At 42.7% G+C, this 24,101-nt stretch overlaps 1 protein-coding gene across 1 annotated transcript in view; it reads right to left on the reverse strand.

The window, feature by feature from the left end:
- The window catches only part of LOC144595281 (PC3-like endoprotease variant B), a 560,764-nt gene that overhangs the window by 262,943 nt on the left and 273,720 nt on the right, over positions 1-24,101 (reverse strand). The window contains exon 6 of the mRNA XM_078402585.1: positions 13,996-14,033. Within this exon, the coding sequence (XP_078258711.1) occupies positions 13,996-14,033 (38 nt within the window). The remainder of the gene's footprint in view (positions 1-13,995; positions 14,034-24,101) is intronic.

A 24,101-nucleotide genomic window follows, 5' to 3' on the forward strand; every position in this document is an offset into this window, starting at 1 on the left:
TCTATTACTGCCACTGGTTTCTCTGTCTGTCAGCTGCTCCCTGCCCATTATTCTTCCCTCAGCAGAACTTTGTGCGCGAGGTTCAATCTCCACTCCGAACTTAATTGTGCCTGACAAAGGTTTCATTCTCCTCCCTTCTGCAGCAGTGTCCATTCATTTTTCTGAAGGTTTGTTTTTTCCATTACTCCTCCATAATCTTAGCTTAGTATAGTTTAGAGACACAGTGCGGAAACAGGCCCTTCGGTCCAACAAATCTGTGCTGACCAGTGATACCCATGCACTAGTACTATCCTACACACTAATGACAATCTTTACTGAAGCCAATTAACCTACAAACCTGTACGTCTTTGGAGTGTGGGATGAAACCGGAGCACCTGGAAAAAATCCACATGGTCACGGGAAGAATGCGCAAACTCTGTACAGACAGCACCCATAGTCAGGATTGAATGTATTGTTGACAGAGATGGTGGGATTTTAATGCGATAATTGTTTATTTTGTAAACTGCCAATACAGGCGGCTTTTGTTTGATCACATTTTGCTTAGTATGTTTGTATGTTTTTCTTTGGAATAAAACTTTTATATTAAAAAAATAAATAAAAAATAGTCAGGATTGAACCCGGGTCCCTGGCGCTGTAAGCAGCAACTCTACCGCTGTGCCACCCCTTATTAATGCTTTACATCAGACATATGTTTTAATTCCTATTCCCAGTTTATTTTCCATTTTATTACAATTATATACCAAATAATATTATAAATCCACCTTCAGGTACCTTCATTTCTTTGATTAGACAACTTTCAGAAAATCCCTTTCAATCCCTTTTAGGGTGGCACGATGCAGCATCAGTAGAGTTGCTGGCTTACAGAACTGGAGACCTGGATTCGATCCTCACTATGGGTGCAGTCTGTATGGAGTTTGTACGTTCTCCCTGTGACCTCATGAGTTTTCTCTGGGTGCTCCGGTTTCCTCCCACACTCCGAAGACATACAGGTTTGTAGATTAATTGGCTTTGGTAAAAATTGTAAAGTGTCCCTAATGTGTAGGATAGTGCTCGTGTACGGAGTGATCACTGGTCAGCTCGGTGGGCTGTAATGCCTGTTTCTGCACCGCATATATCTCTCTAAAGTCCAATATTCCATGAGGATGGTCTGCTGAAAAAGTTTTGAAGCTTTGCATGAAGTTACATCTTTAGTAGGAGGGCAGCGAAGAACAATGGAGGACCCGGCGTGGGGGGGGGGCGCTGTGAGGGAAGCGGGGGGGGGGGGAGAACAATGGACAATGGGGACCCAGCACGGGTACACTGCTGTGGGGGGTTGGGTGGAGAAGAAAAGGAGGAGCCAGCGTGTTTTGTAACTGTGTCAGCGCCGTAGGTGGCTGCTATTTGTATACATTGGGTATGCAAGCAAAGAATGTCACTGTGCCTAGTCACACGTGACAATAAAGTATTCCTATTCCCATTCCTTTCTCTTCCTTTCTCTACTTAAGCTTTAAGATGGCTCTACATGTAATCTGTTTCTTTTTTGGTCTGGGTGCCAATTTATCCCTCCCCTAAAGACAGTATTGGCTCCTGTTCAAATTTTGGTGTATTAAAGCAGAAATAACGAATGCACTATTCAATCTTGGAAGTAAGGCTGAGTCACCTCCCCCTCACTGGGCACGAGTCAGGAATTAAACTTCTATCAGAATATCTTTCTTAAAAATAGCTGGTGTCAATTGTAGTATTCAGATGGCCTTTTCAGCACAGATTAAGAAACAAACTGTGGCCTATCTGCTCTTCGGTTCCGTTCCATGATATTTTACTGAATGTATCTTTAATCTGTATAAGAAAATAACTGCACATGCTGGTACAAATCGAAGGTATTTATTCACAAAATGCTGGAGTAACTCAGCAGGTCAGGCAGCATCTCAGGAGAGAAGGAATGGGTGACGTTTCGGGTCGAGACCCTTCTTCAGACTGCCTTTAATCTGAATCAACAACCCCACATAACCTATTTTTGTTATGCTCAATGATTTCATCTGTTGTTTTTAAGAAAGTCTTGAGTACTCAAAGTATTTATTTACACACTAAGATAACTTCAAATTTCAATACTTCAAAGAAATGGGTAAGGCAAAGCAGCGCCTTTACCACCTTAGGCAGCTGAGGAAATTCAGAGTGTCTCTGAGGATCCTTCATTGCTTCTACTCTGGGGCTGTAGAGAGCATCCTGTCCGGCAACATTACAGTCTGGTTTGGGAATAGCTCTGCCCAGGACAGGATGGCCCTGCAGAGAGTAGTACATTCGGCAGAATGCACCATGGGAACTACACTCGTCCCCCTGCAGGACATATACATCAGGAGGTGCAGATCCAGAGCAAGTAAGATTATGAGGGACCCCTGCCACTCCAGTAACGGACTGTTCCAGATGCTACGGTCAGGCAAACGCCTCCGCTGTCGCGCTGTGAAAACGGAGAAGATGAGACGGAGTTTCTTCCCACAGGCCATCAGGACTGTCAACTTTTATAACTCCAGAGACTAAATTTTTGTCTACACTATAGTAACTTATTAACTTTATTTATATGCTGTAACTGTAATTCTTTTTTGTGCACAATCCGCAGGCATTGCCACTTTCATTTCACTGCACATCGTGTATGTGTATGTGACAAATAAACTTGACTTGACGTAACCTAAAAGATCAAACATTTCCTCATATCTAGGGAGAGCAATATTAAAGGGATTAGTACAGTTATCAGGGCCATCCTTCTCCCCTCTCCCATCAAGCAAGAGGTATAGAAGTGTGAAAACGCACTCATCCAGATTCAGAGACAGTTTCTTCCCAGCTGTTGCGGTCCTGAGCTACTGTCTTACCTCATTGGAGACCCTTGGACTATCTTTGATCGAACTTTACTGGAGTTAATCTTGCACTAAACGTTATTCATGTTATTCCCGTTATCATGTGTTTGTACACTGTGGCTCGATTGCAATCATGTATTGTCTTTCTGCAGACTGGAACAACAAAACACGCCACAAAAGCTTTTCACTCTTCCTCGGTATGATGACAATAAACTAAACTAAACTCAAACTGTATTCAAAGCTTGATCATGACTTTTGCATTTTGAACTTATAAAAACCATCAGTTGTATTCCCTAGGAAAGGCACAAAATGCTGGAGTAATTCAGCGGGTCAGGCAACATCCCTGGAGAACATAGAGAGGGGACGTTTCGGGTTGGGACCTTTCTTCAGACTGACTTAATTTATTTTATTTATTTCATAAAGATAACATTTCAAGCATTATCTACATGGTAACATAAACCAAATACACACTGTATAATGCCCAAAACAGTGTGAGGATGGCCATTCTGAGTTTTATCAGTGTCTTGGTCCATAAGGGGGAGAAAGGCCATAGTCTTTACTTCACGTTGATGCTTGAAAAGAATTTGTAAATTCTGCAATGTGTTTTCAATCTTTAATTTGGTTGTATTCCCTGTTTTCCCAATTGAATTTGCCAAGATGGTTTTATTCCTAGTCTATTTTTTTCCCCCATCCTATAGCAATATCCAACATTTTATTAATCCTTCTACGTGTCTGTGCATCTCTGCCAGCTGCAGATCCTCTCTGATAAGTGCACAAACTTTTGGACATCTGTGTAGCACTTTTAAAGAAAGGTTCACAAGCTTCATTATTGTGAAGCCGGCAAGAAACAACTTGACAACAGTGATTTTTTTTTAAAATGAAAAGAAAACATTAACTTTTCAGGAAGCAATGATTAAGTGATTTCAAACATAGTTTGGAAAAGCCTTGGATTGGACTAACACAGGAAGTTCATGGTTGCATTTAGAAGTAATCGGAGAGAAATTTATTGTCATTGTTTTGGGCACCATATGACCAGTGTGCTCTCACCATATCTAATTAGAAACATTGAGAGCAGCACAGTGGCACAACGGTAGATAACCCACGCAGGTCATGGGGGAATGTACAAACTCCATACAGACAGCACCCTTAGTCAGGATTGAACCCGGACCTCTGACACTGTAAGGCAGCAACTCTACCACTGTGTCCAAGTTGTATTGGGAATTCTGGGTTTGGGAATAGGGGTCAATAGCCTGGGATGAGGAGTCCTAGATAAAGAAATGGGCACGGAGATGAAGATGGCAGAATAAGAGTTCAATATTATTTGAGAGGGAACACAGGGGAATGAAGAAGGGCCTCGACCCGAAAGGTCACCCATTCCTTCTCTCCAGAGATGCTGGCTGTCCCGCAGAGTTACTCCAGCATTTTGTGTCTATCTTCAATGTTAACCAGCATCTGCAGCTCTTTCCTACACAAAGGAAGTGATGGCTTTTGCTGAGGAATAATTTTGAATCAGAGAGGGGCATCATTCAGGTGGGAGAGTGGAAACACAGCAAAGGGTACGATGGGGGAGGGGGGAGGGGGTGGAGGGGGAGGCGGGGAGATGGAAAGTGAAGAGGGTGAATGATTGAAAGGTGTATTTTTAGGATCCAAGAGCATTCTAAACATGAGGTCATGCCCATGGGTGGTGGAAGCCAACCACAACTCCTGCAGCGGGTGGCAACTTTAATTGTCCGCTAGCTTTGAAAGTTGCAACCTCCGGAACGGAGCTGCCGAGGCACGTAGATGGAGCGGCACTCCACTTAGTGGAGTTGGAGGATAGGGTCTCTCGGTACAGTCCTCCTCCGCTCCATCTTCGGCCTGCACTAGTAAGAGGAACATGCCTTTGGGCTTTCTCCTCTTGCTCTTGGTCATGCTGCAGGCCTGACATGAAAATGGGCACTGCAAAAAAAATTCCATCACTTCCAAACAAAAAATAATGACGGCCCAGAGCATATATCACAGCTTCAATGTTCAGCTTGTGGAGCATCATGAGTACCCCCTAATTCAGTCTCAACAAACCTATAAGAATTTAGGATCTCTTTCAATATTGCAGGTGAGCAGATGCTTCTTGCTGTTCAGACTGAGCTTCCTAATTGGCAGGGAAAGCATCAAGTTAACATTGCACAGCGCTGCAAGAGGATTGACAACAACATTGTGTACCCTGTATCCTTTACTTTAGACTTTAGACTTTAGAGACACAGCATGGAAACAGGCCCTTTAGCCCACTGAGTCCGCAACGACCAGCGATCACCCCGTACACTCGCAACGTTCTACACAAGGGGGACGATTTACAATTCACGGAAACCAATTAATCTACAAACCTGTATGTCTTTGCAGTGTGGGAGGAATCTGGAGCACCTAGAGAAAACCCACGCAATCACAGGAAGAACGTGCAGACTCCGTACAGGCAGCACCCATAGTCACGATCGAACACTGGTGTCTGGTGCTGCATGTAAGCCACTCTACTGCCGCACTACTGCGCTGCCCATCCATAATCGAAGAACTACTCATGTCAACTTTACCGAGTTTTGTGCGGCATGCTGCATTTTTGTGACTATGATATAGATAGAACAGTACAGCACAGGCCTTTCAGCCAACATGGTCTGTGCCGAACATGATGCCAAGACCAACTCTTCTCTGCCTGTGCATAACCTATATCCCTCCATTCACTACATATGTAGTTGCCTATCCAAAATTCTCCAAAATGTCACTAACATATTTGCCTCCACCACCATCACCAACAGCATGTTCCAGGTACTCACTGCTCTGTGTAAGAAATGTGCTCAGCACATCTTCTATATACTAAAAACTCTTGTTTGTTTGTTTGTTTGTTCCTGAACTAATGCACCAATGCAGGAGAGGTTCGGGCCCAAACTTTGCCCTTACACCTTAAAGCCATGCCCGTTTGTATTTGATAATTCTATCCTGGGGAAAAGGGTGAATCAATGCCTGTTATAGTTTTATATACTTCTATCAGGTCTCCCCTCAACCTCCTGCATTCCAGTGAAAATAATCCAAATCTATCCAACCTCTCCCTGTAGCTAATACCCCCTAATCCAGGCATCATTCTGGTAACCTCCTCTGCACCCTCCCCAAACCCTGCATATCCTCCCTAAAGATAGGCACAACATTCTGGAGTAACTCACCGGGTCAGGCAGTGTCTTTGGAGAAAAGAAGGGGCTCGACGCAAAATATCACCTATTCCTTTTCTCCATAGATGCTGCCTGACCCGTTGAGGTACTCCAGCATTTTGTGTCCATCTTCAGTGTAAATCAGCATCTGCAGTTCCTTCCTGCACATCCTTCCTGAAATGGGGTGACCTGTAATGCATGCAATACTCCAAAATGCAGCCTAATCAAAGTGTTTTAAAGCTGCTTCATGACTTCATGCCCCTTACGCTCAATGCCCTGACCAATGAAGGTAAGCATACCATATGCCTTCCAAACAACAAAAGGCAGGCATACCATTTGAAAATGAAAGTTGAGCACGCATGGAGACTTGCTGCTTCTTTAAAAAACAGCACGTTTCGAGGTCAATATTTTCCATCAGGGGCTTGTAACCAAGCCAAAAGCATGAACCTTGGATTTATGCAGAGACCAAATACATTCATTGCGGTTGAAACAATTCAAGCCAGCAGGCTGTGTCCCTCACCTTTCCAAGTGGCAAGAATATAGAAATAAGGTCAGCAATTTTCAAAGTTAAAGTATTAAGGCCTTAGGACCAAAGAAAGCAATTGAGGTTGGTAAAAAATTCTCATGTGAGGTGGGAAACAATTAATGACAAGAAGCTGCACAATGATTTATACAAAACACACTGCATCCTTTCTCAGAATGCTTTGTCATTTACACATCCTAAAACAGTGACAGTACAATTAAGAGAGAGTTTTAACAAGTTCATAAGTCAGAGGAGCAGAATTAGGACATTCGGCCCATCAAGTCTACTCCGCCATTCAATCATTCCCTCTCAACCCCATTCTCCCGTCTTCCTTGCATAACTTTTAACACCCGTACTGATTAAGAATCTGTCAATCTGTGCGTTAAAAATATCCAATGATTTTGCCTCCGCAGCCGTCTATGCCAATGAATTTGACAGATTCACCACCCTCTGCTAAAGCAATTCCTCCTTATCTACTTTCTAAAAGTAATAAGATCCAGAGAGAAAGTAAATGGCAAATATTATTTCAGAGGAGACATTATTTTGTTTCATTTTTTATTTTACTTCTCTTTAGACTTTAAAGATGCAGCGTGGCAACAGGCCCTTCGGCCCACCGACTCCATGCCGACCTGTCATCACCTCATACACCAGCATTATCCTACACACTAGGGACAATTTACAATTTTTACCTCAGTCAATTAACCTACAAACCTGTATGTCTTTAGAGGAAACCGGAGCACCCCGGAGAAAACCCACGCGGTCCCAGGGAGAACATACAAACTCTGTACAGGATCAAACCCTGGTCTCTGGGTCTGTAAGGCAACAGCTCTACCACTACACCATCATGCCGCCCTCTCTCAAACGCTGGGATGAGGGTGGGAGATGTTCTCAAGGAACCAAAAGAGACTAGGAAGGATTTGTAGGGGCTTCCACTAGGCAACAGCTGGGGATAGGGTGGGAAACCAATGGGGTGAGACTAGGATGGGCAGTCAGTCAGGATCTCCATTGAGGATAAAGAACCTATAGTGACTTTTAGAAATCACTCATTTAAAAATAAAAGGGAAAATGATTTTATATCATTGGCAGATGAAGATACAAGTGCCTCTAACATTATAGCTGCCCAAAGTGACAATAACATGATCATTGGAGTGCAGGAGACTGAGGGTTGATCTTATGGAAGTATATAAAATCACAAGGGGAATAGATAGGGTGAATGTAGAGTGTTTTACCCACAGTAGAGGAGTCAAGAACCAGAGGACAAACATTTAAGGTGAGAAGGGAATGATTTAATAGGAACCAGGGGGACAACCTTTTCACAAAGAGGGTGGTGGGTGTGTGGAACAAGCTGTCAAAGGAGGTAGTTAAGGAAAGTACTATAACAACATTTAAAAGGCATTTGAACAGCTACATGGATAGGAAAGGTTTAGAGGGATATGGGGCAAACCCAGGCAGGTGGGACTAGCATAAATGGGCCATCCTGTTTGGCATGGGCAAGTTAGCCCAAAGGTTTTTTTTTCTGTATGACTCTATGACAAAAAAAATAATGCTAAACAGGATGCATGTGGAAAGTACAAATTTGTAGTTTTCGGTTAATATTGAAAACTTGATCAAAGGGTGAATGGAGAGACCCAAAGTAAAGCGTAGATGTATGGGAAATAAAAACAGCCTTGCATTTATATAGCACATTTCACATTATTATCATAAAATACTTTATCACAGCAAGAGTTTTTGTAGTATACTCACTGTTGAATTGCAAGTAATGTGGCAAATAAGCAAATAAGATGTTTTCACATATATGGTATGAGATCCCAAACCACTGGTTCTAATGCTTCAGATTTTCTTCAAAATATGTAGGGATCGTTTATGTCACGATGAGTTTAAAGAATGTACCTTTGCAGTATAATATTCTCTCAATAGTGCACTGAAATAATAGCCGTGATCTTTGTGTCTCAGACTCTTAAATGGTCATGCCCATACAAACTTCTGACTTGGAGAAAAGTATGCTGCCACTTTCATTGATGTTTTGTAGATCGAGCTGTTATTGACAGGAGCCATACACTTATGGACAAAGAGTCAGAGGTGTCAGAGGTTATGGGGAGAATGAAGGAGAATGGGATTAGGAGGGAGAGATAGATCAGCCATGATTGAATGGCGGAGTGGACTTGATGGGCCAAATGGCCTAATTCTACTCCTATCCCTAGTGCATCAGTCACTGAAAGGAAGCATGCAGGTACAACAGGCAGTGATGAAAGCCAATGGAATGTTGGCCTTCATAACAAGAGGAGTTGAGTATAGGAGCAAAGAGGTCCTTCTGCAGTTGTACAGGGCCCTAGTGAGACCGCACCTGGAGTACTGTGTGCAGTTTTGGTCTCCAAATTTGAGGAAGGCTATTCTTGCTATTGAGGGCGTGCAGTGTAGGTTTACTAGGTTAATTCCCAGAATGGCGAGACTGTCGTATGTTGAAAGACTGGAGCGACTAAGCTTGTATACGCTGGAATTTAGAAGGATGAGAGGGGATCTTATTGAAACATATAACATTATTAAGGGGTTGGACACGTTAGAGGCAGGAAACATGTTCCCAATGTTGGGGGAGTCCAGAACCAGGGGCCACAGTTTAAGAATAAGGGGTAGGCCATTTAGAGCGGAGATGAGGAAAAACGTTTTCACTCAGAGAGTTGTAAATCTGTGGAATTCTCTGCCTCAGAAGGCAGTGGAGGCCAATTCTCTGAATGCTTTCAAGAGAGAGCTAGATAGAGCTCTTAAGGATAGCAGTCAGGGGGTGTGGGGAGAAGGCAGGAACGGGTACTGATTGAGAATGATCAGCCATGATCACATTGAATGGTCCCTTTACCTTCCCCCTCAACTCCATCCAGGGACCCAAACAGTCTTTCCAGGTGAGACAGAGGTTCACCTACACCTCGTCCAACCTCATCTATTGCATCCGCTGCTCTAGATGTTAACTTATTTACATCGGTGAAACCAAGAGCAGGCTCGGCGATCGCTTCGCTCAACACCTGTGCTCGGTCCGCATTGGCCAAACTGATCCTCCAGTGCCATAGTGAGGCCCACTGGAAATTGGAGGAACAGCAACTCATATTTCGCCTGGGCAGCTTGCAGCCCAGTGGTATGAACATCGACTTCTCCAACTTTAGATAGTTCCTCTGTCCCTCTCTTCCCCTCCTCCTTCCCAGATCTCCTTCTATCTTCCTGTCTCCACCTATATCCTTCCTTTGTCCCGCCCCCCTGACATCAGTCTGAAGAAGGATCTCGACCCGAAACATCACCCATTCCTTCTGTCCTGAGATGCTGCCTGACCTGCTGAGTTACTCCAGCATTTTGTGAATAAATACCTTCGATTTGTACCAGCATCTGCAGTTATTTTCTTATACATTGAATGGTGGTGCTGGCTCAAAGGGCTGAATGGCCTACTCCTGCACCTATTGTCTATTGTCTATCCCTAATGACCTTATGACATGGCATCACAGACGATAAATATGCCAAGAAATTCGAAGTGCCACAAAAAACATGCATTAAAAGCATAAACCATTGATTGCCAATGATTGTTTTGGTTCTTGATGTTACTGAAGCATTAGAGCCAGTGGTTTGGGATTTCATCCTTAACATTCAATGACAGCTCGATCTACAAAATCTCAGTTCTGTGCAAGATTGATTTCTAGACAAGATGGGACCACAGATCTAATTGAATCTGGCATGCAAGGGTGACTGAGGCAAGAAATGCCTGATCAAATTACTGGAATGACACAAAATGTTCCTGGAAAGGATCACATGAGGGAGAATAAAAACAATTTTTGGTTGCATAACACAAAATAAACCATTTGACAATTGAATTCCTTGGCAACAATCTTTGTATCACGAGAGGCATGGTTAGGCTGAATGCAGAGTCCTTTTCCTAGGGTTGGGAAATCAAAAACTGGAGAGGATACTGTAGGTTTAAGGTGAGGGGGAAGAGATTTAATAGGAAGCTGAGGGGCAACTTTTTTACAGGAAGGGTGGTGGGTGAATGGAACGAGCTGCCACAGGAGGTAGTTTGGCAGGCACTAGCATAGCATTTCAAAAACATTTGGACAAGTACATGAATAGGATAGTTTTAGAGGGATATGGGCAAATCGCTGGCAGGTGGGATTAGTGTAGATGGGGCATGTTGGTCAACTTCCTCAAGTGATCCTTTCCAGGAACATTTTGTGTCATTCCAGTAATTTGATCAGGCATTTCTTGCCTCAGTCACCCTTGCATGCCAGATTCAATTAGATCTGAGGTCCCATCTTGTCTAGAAATCAATCTTGCACAGAACTGAGATTTTGTAGATCGAGCTGTTATTGAATGTTAAGGATGAAATCCCAAACCACTGGCTCTAATGCTTTGGCAATATCAAGGACCAATACCATTATTGGCGATCAAGTCGGGTCAAAGGGACTGTTTCTACGTTGTATGAATCTATGACTCTATATTTTGTTGTATAAACTTGGTGTGCAGATGGTTGGACAAAGGTTAGAGATGAAAAGGCAAAAAATGTGAGATAAGGAGATACATGAAACGTGAAGCCAGAGGAAGGAATATAGGTGGAAGGGGACAGGGCAAAGAAGAAAGGGACCAAATGGGTGCACATCCAGGTGGGGCACAGGGAACAGAATGAAAATCAGAGGGGGAAGGTGGGCTTCTTTGCAGGTTACTTACATAAAATTGGAAAAAATAATGTTTATACCATTGGCTTGTATTCAACATGAGGTGCCATTCCTCCAGTTTGCATGTGGCCTCACTCTGGCAATGGAGGATGCCCAGGACAGTAAGGTCAGTATGAGAATGAGAAGGGGAGTTGAAATGGTTAACACCCAGGATATCCAACAGACCTTGGTGGACCGAGCAATTGTTAGGCAAAATGGTCGCCTAATGGAAGCCCATATCGGGAGCATCAAATGCAAGCAATCACCCCTTTCTTCCACCCACCTCCCCACCTCCCCTACTCCAGCAGGTACTCCCTTGATTGTTTTGCATATAGAGTTGAAAACTGCCGATGTACACACATGTTGCACGATTACAGGCCAGCCTTTATTTCAATGGCCATTTTTAAATTGGTCATGATTTTTACACAATATCTGCACCTAGCTGCATTTCCTGAATTGGCTATAGAAAACATTTTAAACATCCACAATAAAGTTGGTCACTAAAGTTAGCTTCACAAGTGGTACCAGATAGATGGGGATTAGGTTAAATGATACACTGTATATTTGAAATACTAAGTTGTGATTAAGCTACTTTTTATTGTATTTTTGATAGGGTACTTGGCAGGTAATATTTCAATGTTTAAGAAACATTTGGACAGGTACATGAAAAGGGCAGGTTTAGAGGGATATAGGCCAAACACAGGCAGGTGGGACTAGTGTAGATGGAGCATGTTGATCAGTGTGGGCAAGTTGGGGCGATGGGCCTGTTGTCATGCTATATGACGTTTTGATTTTAGTTTAAGTCTATGATTTAGTCATGGGCCTCCTCCAGTGCCATAGTGAGGCCCACCGGAAATTGGAGGAACAGCACCTCATATTTCGCTTGGGCAGCTTGCAGCCCAGCGGTATGAACATTGACTTCTCCAACTTTAGATAGTTCCTCTGTCCCTCTCTTTCCCTCCCCCTTCCCAGTTCTCCCTCTATCTTCCTGTCTCCACCTATATCCTTCCTTTGTCCTGCCCCCATGACATCATTCTGAAGAAGGGTCTCGACCCGAAATGTCACCCATTCCTTCTCTGCTGAGGTGCTGCCTGACCTGCTGAGTTACTCCAGCATTTTGTGAATAAATACCTATGATTTTAGTTTATATGTTCATGTCGAATTATGGCAAGCAGTTTAGCAATGCTATTAAACCCATATGACATCAATAGGTTAATAGCTTTATTAGATAGTGCAAACTGATGTACAAGAAGAATCTATCTTCGTTGCATTAAGCATATCATGGAGGAACTGCAGTACCTCTATTATTTGAATTTGATAAAATATTTAAACAATGTCCAATTGTTCTAAAAACCCATATAGTTGACACAATAAGGATAAAAGATCTCTCTCTGATCCAGTGCTCATCCCATTTAATTGTTCAATAAATGACTGCATCTTCTTTGCAATGCATTCCATGTGCTGAATCCCTGAGCTATGTATTTCACAAACAGCATGTGCAAATCAATTGATGAGATAATGAGTAGGTGAAACAAGGAACTGCAGGGGCCGGTTTACACATAAGGACACAAAGTGCTGGAGTAACTCAATGGTTAGTCAGCATCTCCGGAGATTGTGGATAGGTGATGGTTTGTGTCGGGATTCCTCATCAAAATGAAGTCTGAAGTCTGAAGAAGTTGTCCTGACCTGAAATGTCGCCCATCCCTGTTCAGTAGAAATGCTGCCTGGCCTGCTGAGTTACTCCGGCAATTTTGTGTCATAGAAACATAGAAACATAGAAAATAGGTGCAGGAGGAGGCCATTCGGCCCTTCGAGCCAGCACCTTCTGATGTGATAACAAAACTGATGAGAAATGTGCACTAGTCTCAGCAAACGTAGGCTTAGGGTTTAGAAATACAGTATAGAAATAGGTCCTTCAACCCACCGAGTCCAGACCGATCATTGATCACTCGTTCGCACTAGTTCTATGTTATTCTACTTTCGCATCCATTCCCTACACACTGAGGTCAGGATCGAACCTGGGTCTCTGGTGTTGTGAGGCAACAACTCTACCAGCTGCGCCACTGTGCTGCCCCATAATAAGAAATATAATAAATGCAATCTTTTCCCATTTTTCAGCCTTCTCATCAATATTCCCTCATGTAAATTGGCTATTCCTATATTTACAATGTTACTGCACAAGAAATATTACAATGTCAATGGGATCTTCTGAAGTTTGCTTTGGTATAAAATGATTAGACCCAACCCAATTGAATACATCAATCTCAAATGTGTTTTTGATTTGTTGGAGGATGAAACATTAAATGGAAACATTTGGAACTCCCAACTTTTTTTAGGTCCTTTACATAATAAGCAAATCATATTGATATGGATAAAGTACTGAATCAGATTGGCTTGACTTGGTCTGACTTGAACTGAAGCTGTGTGTATTATCAAAGAAAATAAGTAACCAGACCAAAGCTTGGCACGTAGTCAGTTCACCAGACTCCATGTGTCAGTTGTAAAAGTTGTCACACAAATGGAAACCCGCACTGATTAGTACAATGCCATGGGGTTATGGGGAGAAGGCAGGAGAATGAAGTTGAGAGGGAAAGATAGATCAGCCACAATGAAATGGTGGAGCAGACTTGATGGGTTAAATGGCCTAATCCTGCTCCGATAACTTACGAACATGAACTTACGAACATGAATCTGCAGAGGCATTGACACTTTCCACATGGTTTTATCATGAATGTAACTACCAATTTTGTTAAAGCCTGAATTTTAAACGATGATGAATAATCTCTACTTACATAATTTTTCTTCAGGTCTGTGTTTACATGGTCCACACCTGGAAAAGAATGTGAGAATAAATGAAACAGGTACAAACCATAAAGAGACACAAAGTTAAACCGCCGAGCGAGCTGTGAAAGTTTCTATTCCTGCTTGTGTGGGACAGGCAGTGGTGAGATGGACAAAATAAGACAATTACAACGCAGGATGTAATACGATTTTGAAGACTTCTAACATGAACGACTCAAGAGAGTTTATTGTCATATACACTGGATATAAAAACGGCAACAATTAGATTCTTAATTGCTACAGCTTTACAGGCACATTAGATGCAGCAACAACAATAATAATAAATATACTATAAATTATCAGTTATTAGCTTGAAAGGGTGCAAAGAAGAATTACAAGGATGTTGCCAGGACTCAAGGGCCTGAGCTACAGGGAGAGGTTGAGCAGGCTAGGACTTTATTCCTTGAAGCACAGGAGGATGAGGGGTGATCTTATCGAGGTGAAAAAGATGATGAGAGGAATGGATAGAGTAAATGCGCAGAGTCTTTTACCCAGAGTAGGGGAATCAAGAATAGACACAGGTTTATGGTGAGTGGGGGAATCAATTTAGTTTTGTTTAGTTTAGAGATCCAGTGCAGAAACAGGCCCTTCAGCCCACCGAGTCCACGCCGATCAGCAATCCCAGTACACAAGCATTATCCTATACACTAGGGACAATTTATAATTTTATTGAAGCCAATTAACCTGTACGTCTTTGGAGTGTGGGAGGAAACCAGGGCACTCAGAGAAAGCTCATGGGGTCACAGGAAGAATGTGCAAACTCTGTACAGTCAGGATCTAACCCGTATCTCTGGGGCTGTTAGTCAGCAACTCTACCACTACACCACCTCATAGAGGGGTGCATTGACTTGTTAGCAATCTGTAAATTGCACCATCAGCCATGCAAAAAAGGACATACCTTTCTGTGTTACTGATTCCGCTGCTAAAACAAAGCAGTGCTGCTCTCAGCAGGAGGCTAAGTTTTATTTAGACTGCAATGGTCTAAGATTGTGTTTCATAAATGCTGTTTTGAGAGATGGGATACTGTCAAAGCAATGGTTATATGCTTTGCATGTGAAAATAAAGCAATGAAAAATACATTTGCTGATAAATATTGGTAAATATTTGTTCCCAAAAGAAATGGCAATCCTTTGGACAATCCATTAAAATATTCACACATTTCTAAAGACAAAACAAACTGCATTGAGAGTAAAACATACAATTAATACTGAGCTTATTAACTGGAACACAATTATAGTTCTTGGTTCTTTTTTTTCTGGTAGGATTTGTACGCTACTGTAATGTACTGTCTCTATACTGTAAGAGATATCTAGCCAGTGTGAATTTAGAGTTTACTTTAGATTTTAGAGATACAGCCCGGAAACACAGAGTTCATGCTAACCTGCGATCCCCGTACACTAGCACTATCCTGCACACTAGGGACAATTTACAATTTTACCGAAGCCAATTAACCTACAAACCTGAACAGCTTTGGAGTATTATTTGAGACACTGTAGCGTCACTTGATGAGTATTATTTGAGAATGTATTCTACATTTGTAAGAGTATTGTATTAATTATTATAAGAAAATAACTGCAGATGCTGGTACAAATCGATTTATTCACAAAATGCTGGAGTAACTCAGCAGGTCAGGCAGCATCTCGGGAGAGAAGGAATGGGTGACATTTCGAGTCGAGACCCTTCTTCAGACTGATGTCAGGGGGGCGGGACAAAGGAAGGATATAGGTGGAGACAGGAAGATAGAGGGAGATCTGGGAAGGAGGAGGGGAAGGGAGGGCCCCCTCCTCCTTCCCAGATCTCCCACTGTCTTCCTGTCTCCACCTATATCCTTCCTTTGTCCCGCCCCCCTGACATCAGTCTGAAGAAGGGTCTCGACCCGAAACGTCACCCATTGTATTAATTATGCAGGAATGAATGATATTGCACAACTTTGGGATGTTGTTCTAATTACTATTTAGGACATTTATTTCACCAAATATTATATTGTATTGTCGATACATTACATATTTTAAAAAGGAAATGTATACCTCCAATGCAACACTACTAATTTATCATTCCAAGGGAAATATTCTTGTCAAAATTCCATTCAAAATTAAATTGTTCTTTATTTTCAGACTCCTGTGTTCTTACTCCTCAAATTTACAGATATATTGGTATCCTTCATTTATTCTTTCCATATCGAATAACATCTCCTCAGCAAGGCAGAAACATTTACTTTCAGCTTTTTTTTGGTTGCTTTATAATTCAGTTATTAAAGGATTAAATTTTCTCCCCTCTTTCAGAACAATTTTTAATAACAAGGACTAATAACCTGAAATTACCGACACAATCTTTTGCAGAATTAAAAATGCTAGTGCCAGTTGCTCTACACCATAGTATCATACAAAATATGTCCGCCTTTGCTTCATGCATGTGCACTGTGCATAAGGCTCCAGCTCCCTTCCAAAACCAGCATGTAATCTAGGCTGAAGAATTTCAGCACGGTAGCACGGACAATCTTTTTTATGGTTAACTGAAACTGTCTCTCCTGAAGGTCCATATAAAACATCCCATGCTACAACTTGGAGGAGACTGGGTGCTCTTTTTGGCTGCTAACCAACATTTCACCTGCAAACCAGCCCATTACAATAAAGCCCAATGGTTACTGGTGTTAGTGTGGCAAAGTTGTGTCTACATCGGTTGTCACTATCACAACATTATAATAGAGATTGCACTTCACAAGTACTTCACAACTTGTGATTTGAGATCTTAAAAACAGGAAGTTCTTCCTACTTATCAACATGCATTTGGCGTACATTTTATGGTGTGTTAGTGCTGTTGCTACTCTTGGACCACCAGGGATACGTTTAGACTTACGTGCCTTCATGCTTTCTTCCTGATCTCTCACCTCGTGACTCATTGGTCCTAAAATCAGCCTCAGGTAAAGCTGCTTTCTCATGCACTTTCTACACAGTAAGGTCAATTAACCTACAAACCCACTCATCTATTGGATGTGGGAGGAAACTAGAGCACTCGGTGAAATATCACACGGTCAAAAGGGAGAGCATGCAAACTCCACACTGACAGCACCCAAGGTCAGGATCGAACCCGGTTCTACGGAGTTATGAGGCAGCAGCTCTGGCTGCTCATTAATCATCATGACTTCTGTCATGTCAGTCACATGGTTTGAAGTCGAGGGATGTAAGGCAAGATCAGCACTTTCCAGTGTACAAACTGATTTGAAATTCCCCTTCACAAAAAAAAGTAATCAGAAAGAAGATCTAGTCAAGATCATTTAGAAAATAAAACATAGAACAGTACAATGCAGGAACAGGCCCTTTGGCCCACAATATTTATGCCAAATATGACGGCAAGACCAACTCTTATCTGCCTGCATGTAATCCATATCCCTCCATTCCTTTCATATTCATTTCAGCGATAACACTTCAGTTTGAAAAGGATAAATCACAAAACGCACTTCCCCTTCAATGCATTCTCTGGGCAATGGTATAGCATCAAACCTTGGTTCAATGTAGTGCTCAAAATTATAGAGGGATTAATGCCATTGACATTTTTATACACACCGACTAGTAATGGATACAAATTGACCATTAATTCTACTAAATTACAACAGTGCTTAAAAATATCTGAACGAATCACAGCATCGCAGTTAACCAGTCAAAAGGCAGAGAATTATTGATGATCATTTATAGCAAATCATTTTTAATAACAGGTAAATTGCAAGTTATTTTGTGTAATGTGTGAATGCAGAGGAGTATTTCCATATCCTTATTTCAAAATAAAGCTCAGAAAAGGGCTTTGAATTTCCTCAGCATTCAGATAATTAGAGAATTTAGGATGCAGAAGGAGCCATTTGTGTCAGTACTAGTCACAAAACTAAATACCGATCTGATTCCATCTTCATCTGGATAGCAGTAAAAGGATTGGTCCAAGTCAGCATGGATTTATGAAGGGGAAATCCTGCTTAACTAATCTTCTGGAATTTTTTGAGGATGTGACAAGTAAAATGGATGAAGGAGAGCCAGTGGATGTAGTGCATCTAGAGTTTCAGAAAGCCTTTGATAAGGTCCCACACGGGAGGTTGGTGAGCAAAATTAGAGCACATGGTATTGAAGGTAGGGTATTGAAATGGATGAATGAATTGGTTGGCAGACAGGAAGCAAAGAGTAGGAATAAACGGGTCCTTTTCAGAATGGCAGGCAGTGGAGAGTGGAGTGCCGCAAGGCTCGGTGCTGAGGCCGCAACTATTTACAATATATATTAATGATTTGGATGAAGGAATTAGAGGTAACACTAGCAAGTTTGCGGATGACACAAAGCTGGGTGGCAGTGTGAACTGCGAAAAGGATGTTAGGAGGTTGCAGGGTGATTTGGACAGGTTGAGTGAGTGGGCAGATGCATGGCAGATGCAGTATAATGTAGATAAATGTGAGGTTATCCTCTTTGGCATCAAAAACAAGGAGGCAGATTATTATCTCAATGGTGTCAGATTAGGTAAAGGGGAAGTGCAACGAGACCTTGGTGGCCTTGTACCAGTCACTGAAAGTAAGCGTGCAGGTACAGCAGGCAGTGAAGAAAGCTAATGGCATGTTGGCCCTCATAACAAGAGGATTTGAGTACAGGAGCAAATAAGTCCTTCTGCAGTTGTATAGGGCCCTGGTGAGGCCACATCTGGAGTATTGTGTGCAGTTTTGGTCTCCTAATTTGAGGAAGGACGTCCTTGCTAATGAGGCAGTACAGTGTAGGTTCACGAGGTTAATCCCAATGATGGAGGGACTGTCGTATGAAGAAAGATTGGAAAGACTAAGCTAGTATTCACTGGAGTTCAGAAGGATGAGAGGGAATCTTATAGAGACATAAAATTATAAAAGGACTAGACAAGCTAGATGCAGGAAAAATGTTCCCAATGTTGGGGGAGTCCAGAACCAGGGGACACAGTCTAAGAATAAAGGGGAGGCCATTTAAAACTGAGGTGAGAAGAAACTTTTTCACCCAGAGAGTTGTGAATTTGTGGAATTCTCTGCCACAGAAGGCAGTGAATACAATTCACTGGATGAATTTAAAAGAGAGTTAGATAGAGCTCTAGGGGCTAATGGAATCAGGGGATATGGGGAGAAGGCAGGCACAGGTTACTGATTGTAGATGATCAGCCATGATCACAATGAATGGCGGTTCTGGCTAGAAGGGCCAAATGTCCTCCTCTTTCACCTATTTTCTGTTACTATGTTTCATGCACAAAGTACCTGATCCCGCAGGTTTCAGTTTTGGTGGGTTTTCACAAATCACGCATTTGAGAGTCTGGTGGAACCCAATGAAGAATGTGTGGGAACATTCAGATCACACAAACCTATGAGTTTATGTTATAGGAGCAGAATTGGGCCATTTAGCCCATGGAGTCTACACCATTCAATCATGGCTGATCTATCTTTCCCTCAACCCCATTCTCTGCCTTCTCCCCATAACCCTTGACACTCTTACTAATCAAGAATCTGTCAATCTCCACCTTAAATATACATTCTGGTGTGGAAGTCCCCCTCTGTTTTATTTACTAACCAGCCGGGCGTGGACCTGTTGGGTCCAAAACGCTCCTGCAGGCCCGGCAACCCTCCGTACAAACCTCTCCTCCGGGCGCAACAACCCCCGTTGGATGCAAGCCTCTCCTGCAGGCCCGGTAACCCTACCCCAACCAACGATCCGTGGACCCATTGCTGGCCGGGGAGTCTCCCCCGGGGCCATGGCTGGGCGAGGAGGAGAGGAAAGGGGAGAGGGAGCCATTCACCCCAGCCCTGAACGGTCAGCGCGGCGGCTAGAGCGAGCCCTCGACCCGTTGGGTGGAAACCTCTCCTGCAGTGGCAGCTCGATGGTGACGGCCATCTTCTTTGACCCTCTGTCGCCGCGCTGCACCATGGGAGGAAGGTCAGGCGCAGGGCACGCAGGGACTGGCTCCGGTCCTCCCGGCGGGGGGTGGGGGGTGGGGTGCGCATTTATTAAGGTTTATTCAGTTGAAATGGTCTCCATTTCAATGCAGGTAGGGTCTGTTACCAGGTAGGGTGATGGTTGAGAAATCAAGCTACGAGCAGTGGCCCAGAACACTTATCCCAAATGGAGGTCAAGCTCTTTCTCTTTATAATTAAAATATTTTTTAGACTGGCCTCACAGGCTATTTGGGAGATGGATAGGTAACTCCCCTCCCACCAAATGAGTAGACTTTCTATTTATATTGGGTAGGTGTAATTTGGAGGTCCACCAGAGGGCGGGGGCAGGGGTGCGGGGTGGTGAACTGATAGAAGTATATAAAATTATGAGAAGCATAGATAGGGTAAACTGTCAGAGTGGAAATGTCAAAGGTGTGGCACAGCGGTAGAGTTGCTACCGGGGTTCGATCCTGATACTGGTGCTATCTGTACAGAGTTGGACGTTCTCCCTGTGACCACGTGGATTTTCTCTGGGTGCTCTGGTTTCCTCCCACACTCCAAAGACGTACAGGTTTGTAGGTTAATCGGCTTCGGTAAAAATTGTCCCTAGTGTGTAGGATAGTGCTAGTGTACGGGGTGATCGCTGGTCGGCGCGTACTCAATGGGCTGAAGGACCTGTTTCAGCTCTGTATCTCTAAAGTCTAAAGACTAGAGGGTTTTGCTTTAGGGTGAAAGGAGCAAAGTTTAAGGGGAGATGTGCGGGGCATGTTTTTTTACACAGAAGGTGGTGGGTACCTGGAATGTACTGCCAGGGGTGGTGGTGAAGGCAGATGCGATAGCAGGGTTTGAGAGGCTTTTAGACAGGCAGGTGGATATGCAGGGGAATGGAAGGTTATGGGTTGTGCAAACAGATGAGTTTAGTTTATATTGGCATCCTGGTCAGCACAGACATAGAGGGCCAAAGGGCCTCTTCCTGGTTGTACATTTCCATGTTCCATGCTGTCCTTTTGCAAATGCCCTGTCCGCTAACACCGAGGAAATTCAGAGACAATATTGCTGGGATGACAAGCCTCAGATTTCTGGAGATAGTTTTTTTCCTTTGTTATAATGGGGCGTTAACTATCCTATATTTTAAAAGCCTTTGAGCAAATTCAGAAGTGGAATGCATGAGGGCTCTGTCGTGCACCCGGATATTGTCTTCAATGTTGTCTCTTTGGTATTTCAAGCTTTCAAAAAAATGAATTAAAATATATTCACCATGTCTTAGAATATAGTTTTGGAAGATAAGAAAATATTGATCCTATTATTTTAAAGTGGTGATGTTTCCCCCCCCCCCCCCCCCCCCCTGTGTGACTAGCAGAACACCAATCTACCTCCATTCCCATGCCCATTCCTCTCAGCATAAAGAAAAATACCACGCGATTTCTTGCATCACTGGTTTTGCTTTAGGGGGAAAAGATCGAGGGATTTTATTATTTGAGAAATGCCGATATTTAAAAGAGTTTTGAATATTTTATAGCTGCTCAAGAATTGGAATAAATTGATACTATGGGGAACTCCGTGGAATTTTCAATAAAACAGGCACAGAATGTAAATTATTGCAATACTGTCAACATCCCGTCTTTGTAATTGTTCCCTATTCCACATTAAAAGGCTCAATAATGTTTATAAAATGTTGTGGAATCCCGGTAGGTTTCCTATTTAACAAGCCATGTATGACAAATCACACTGTAATGTACTATGTTCTTAATCTTTAATTAGAACGTGAAAATCCGCTGCTCAACGCAGTTAACTTTGACACATTAAATCTTCTGGTTAAACTGACTTACAGGAAGTGCACAGATGAAACATTGTAACAATCTACTGCCTCCCTCCATTCACCCAGACAGCCTGGAAAAAATGATAACATCTTGTAATACCTGCTCTGCACTAATTAATCGCTGTGGTATTTAGGACCATTCAAGTAGACAAATATGACAGAGACAGGGACAATTAGGAACCTTGTTCAAGCTACATTAACTTTTCTAGTTATTACAACAGAGCAACTAGTTTGCTTGTAAAAGCTACTGTGGGATTTTTATACATTAGTCATGCAATTAAAAAAAAATGTGGTGATGTTTACTCTAGCACAGGATAAAAATAACCACAGCATCCCCAGCTCACTAATGGAGACAGGACAAGGCATTTTAACACTTCCTTGACATAAAACTACATTGGGATTTCGTGTGGCAATAATCCAAATTTCTTCTATAATTTAATTCATTATAATAAATGTTACATCTGTGGATCTCTAAGTTTTAAGAATAGGTTAGCATATTGGAAAAACGTATTAGCAATTATTTGCTGAGTTCAACATTAAAAGGAAATCAGAGAAAAAAAAATCCTTGGGCTCCAAGATGATGCGGCTGGGATGGGAGATAGCACAAAATGCTGGAGTGACACAGCGGGTCAGGCAGCATCTCTGGAGAAATAGAATAGGTCACGTTTCAGACCAGAACCCTTCTCCGGACTGAAAGTAGAGGTGGGGGGGGGGGGGGGGGGGGGGGGGGGTGGTGAGGGGAGTGGGAAATAAACTGAAGGCGAGAAAAGGCCAGAACAAATCAGGGCTGGCAACAGATGGCCTCAGGAAGGGTGGAGCCCATAATGACCCATTGTTGGCTGGGGAAGGTGTGATAATAAGTGGGATACAAGGAATGCGAACAGTGGGACTGAATTGGAATGCTGCTGTCCGTAGCAGACTCAGCCCGGTGCAATAGTCTGAAATGAGCAGTCAAATTGATTCATTGACAGATGATAGGGAGGTAACCCTTCTCTTTTGTCTGGAATCCTTGTTCATTTACAGATAATCCTGGATACTCGAGCAAAGCACAAACTGCTGCAGAAACTCAGGGGATCAGGCAACATCTGAGGAGGAAATGGACAGGCAACATTTCAGATTAGGACCCTTCTTCAGACTGGGACATTCCCTCCACAGATGCTGCCAGATTCCCAGGTACTATCGCAACGTTTAAGAAACATTTTGACAGATACATGTATAGGAAAGGTTTAGAGGATATAATAAAATCACCGATCTGTTGCCATCTTGTTTTCCCAGCGTTTCATGCATCTTGTGTTTTTACGACTATCAGCAGATCAACTTCCCTTCTGGGATAAATAAAGTTCTACTGTATCGTATCGTATCTCACATTTTAGCTCCCTTTTCCAACTGTGCCTAGGGCAGTAGGAAGATCATGCAAGTATAACTTTAGGTTTAGGTTTGTTATAGTCACATGTACCAAGGTACAAAGAAAAGCTTTGTGTTGCATGCTGTCCAAACAAATCAGATATACCACACCCAAACACAATCAGTTCAAACTCAAGTACAATAGATAAAGTAAAAGGGTAGATACAGAATGCAGAATATAGTTCTCAGCAACATGACACATTGTAGCACATCAGTTCCTTAGACAAAGCCCAATGTCCTCAATAGAGTAGAGCACAATTGAAAAGTGCCCTAGCTTATGGAAGGACCGTTCAAGATGCCTGATAAAGAAGGGGGAGAAGTTGTTCCTGAGTCTGGTGGTGCGCGCTTTCAAGCTTCTGTACTTTCTGCCAGACCAGAGCAGGAGAAGAAGTAATGACCTTTGATAATGTTGGCTCCTTCTCCGGTACAGCATGAATTGTGATTGGAGTCAATGATTGGAAGCCAGTCTGTGAGATGGACCACTCTCTGCAATTTCTTGCAGTCTTGGGCAGAGCTGTTCCAAAATCAAGCTGTGATACCACCCGACAATGGTTCATCAGGATGGAAAATTTGCGGGGGGAAATGATATTTATGGATTGGTGCTGATGGAAGAATGGAAATTATCAATTGGTAAAGATGGAAAGAAAGTCAGAGACAACAACGTTAAGAATCTATGAGAGGAAAAATAAAGTTGTAGATGGAATAAAACATAAAGTGCTGGAGCAAGATGGACACAGAATGCTGGAGTAAATCAGCGGGACAGGCAGCATCTCTGGAGAGAAGGAATGGGTGTCATTTTGGGTTGTGACTCTTCTTCAGACTCAAGTCAGACTCTTGTCTGAAGAAGGGTCTCGACCCGAAACGTCACCCATTCCTTCTCTCCAGAGATGCTGCCTGTCCCGCTGAGTTACTCCAGCAT

The sequence above is a fragment of the Rhinoraja longicauda genome, chromosome 7 (assembly GCF_053455715.1).
Source record: "Rhinoraja longicauda isolate Sanriku21f chromosome 7, sRhiLon1.1, whole genome shotgun sequence".
NCBI lineage: Eukaryota > Metazoa > Chordata > Chondrichthyes > Rajiformes > Arhynchobatidae > Rhinoraja > Rhinoraja longicauda.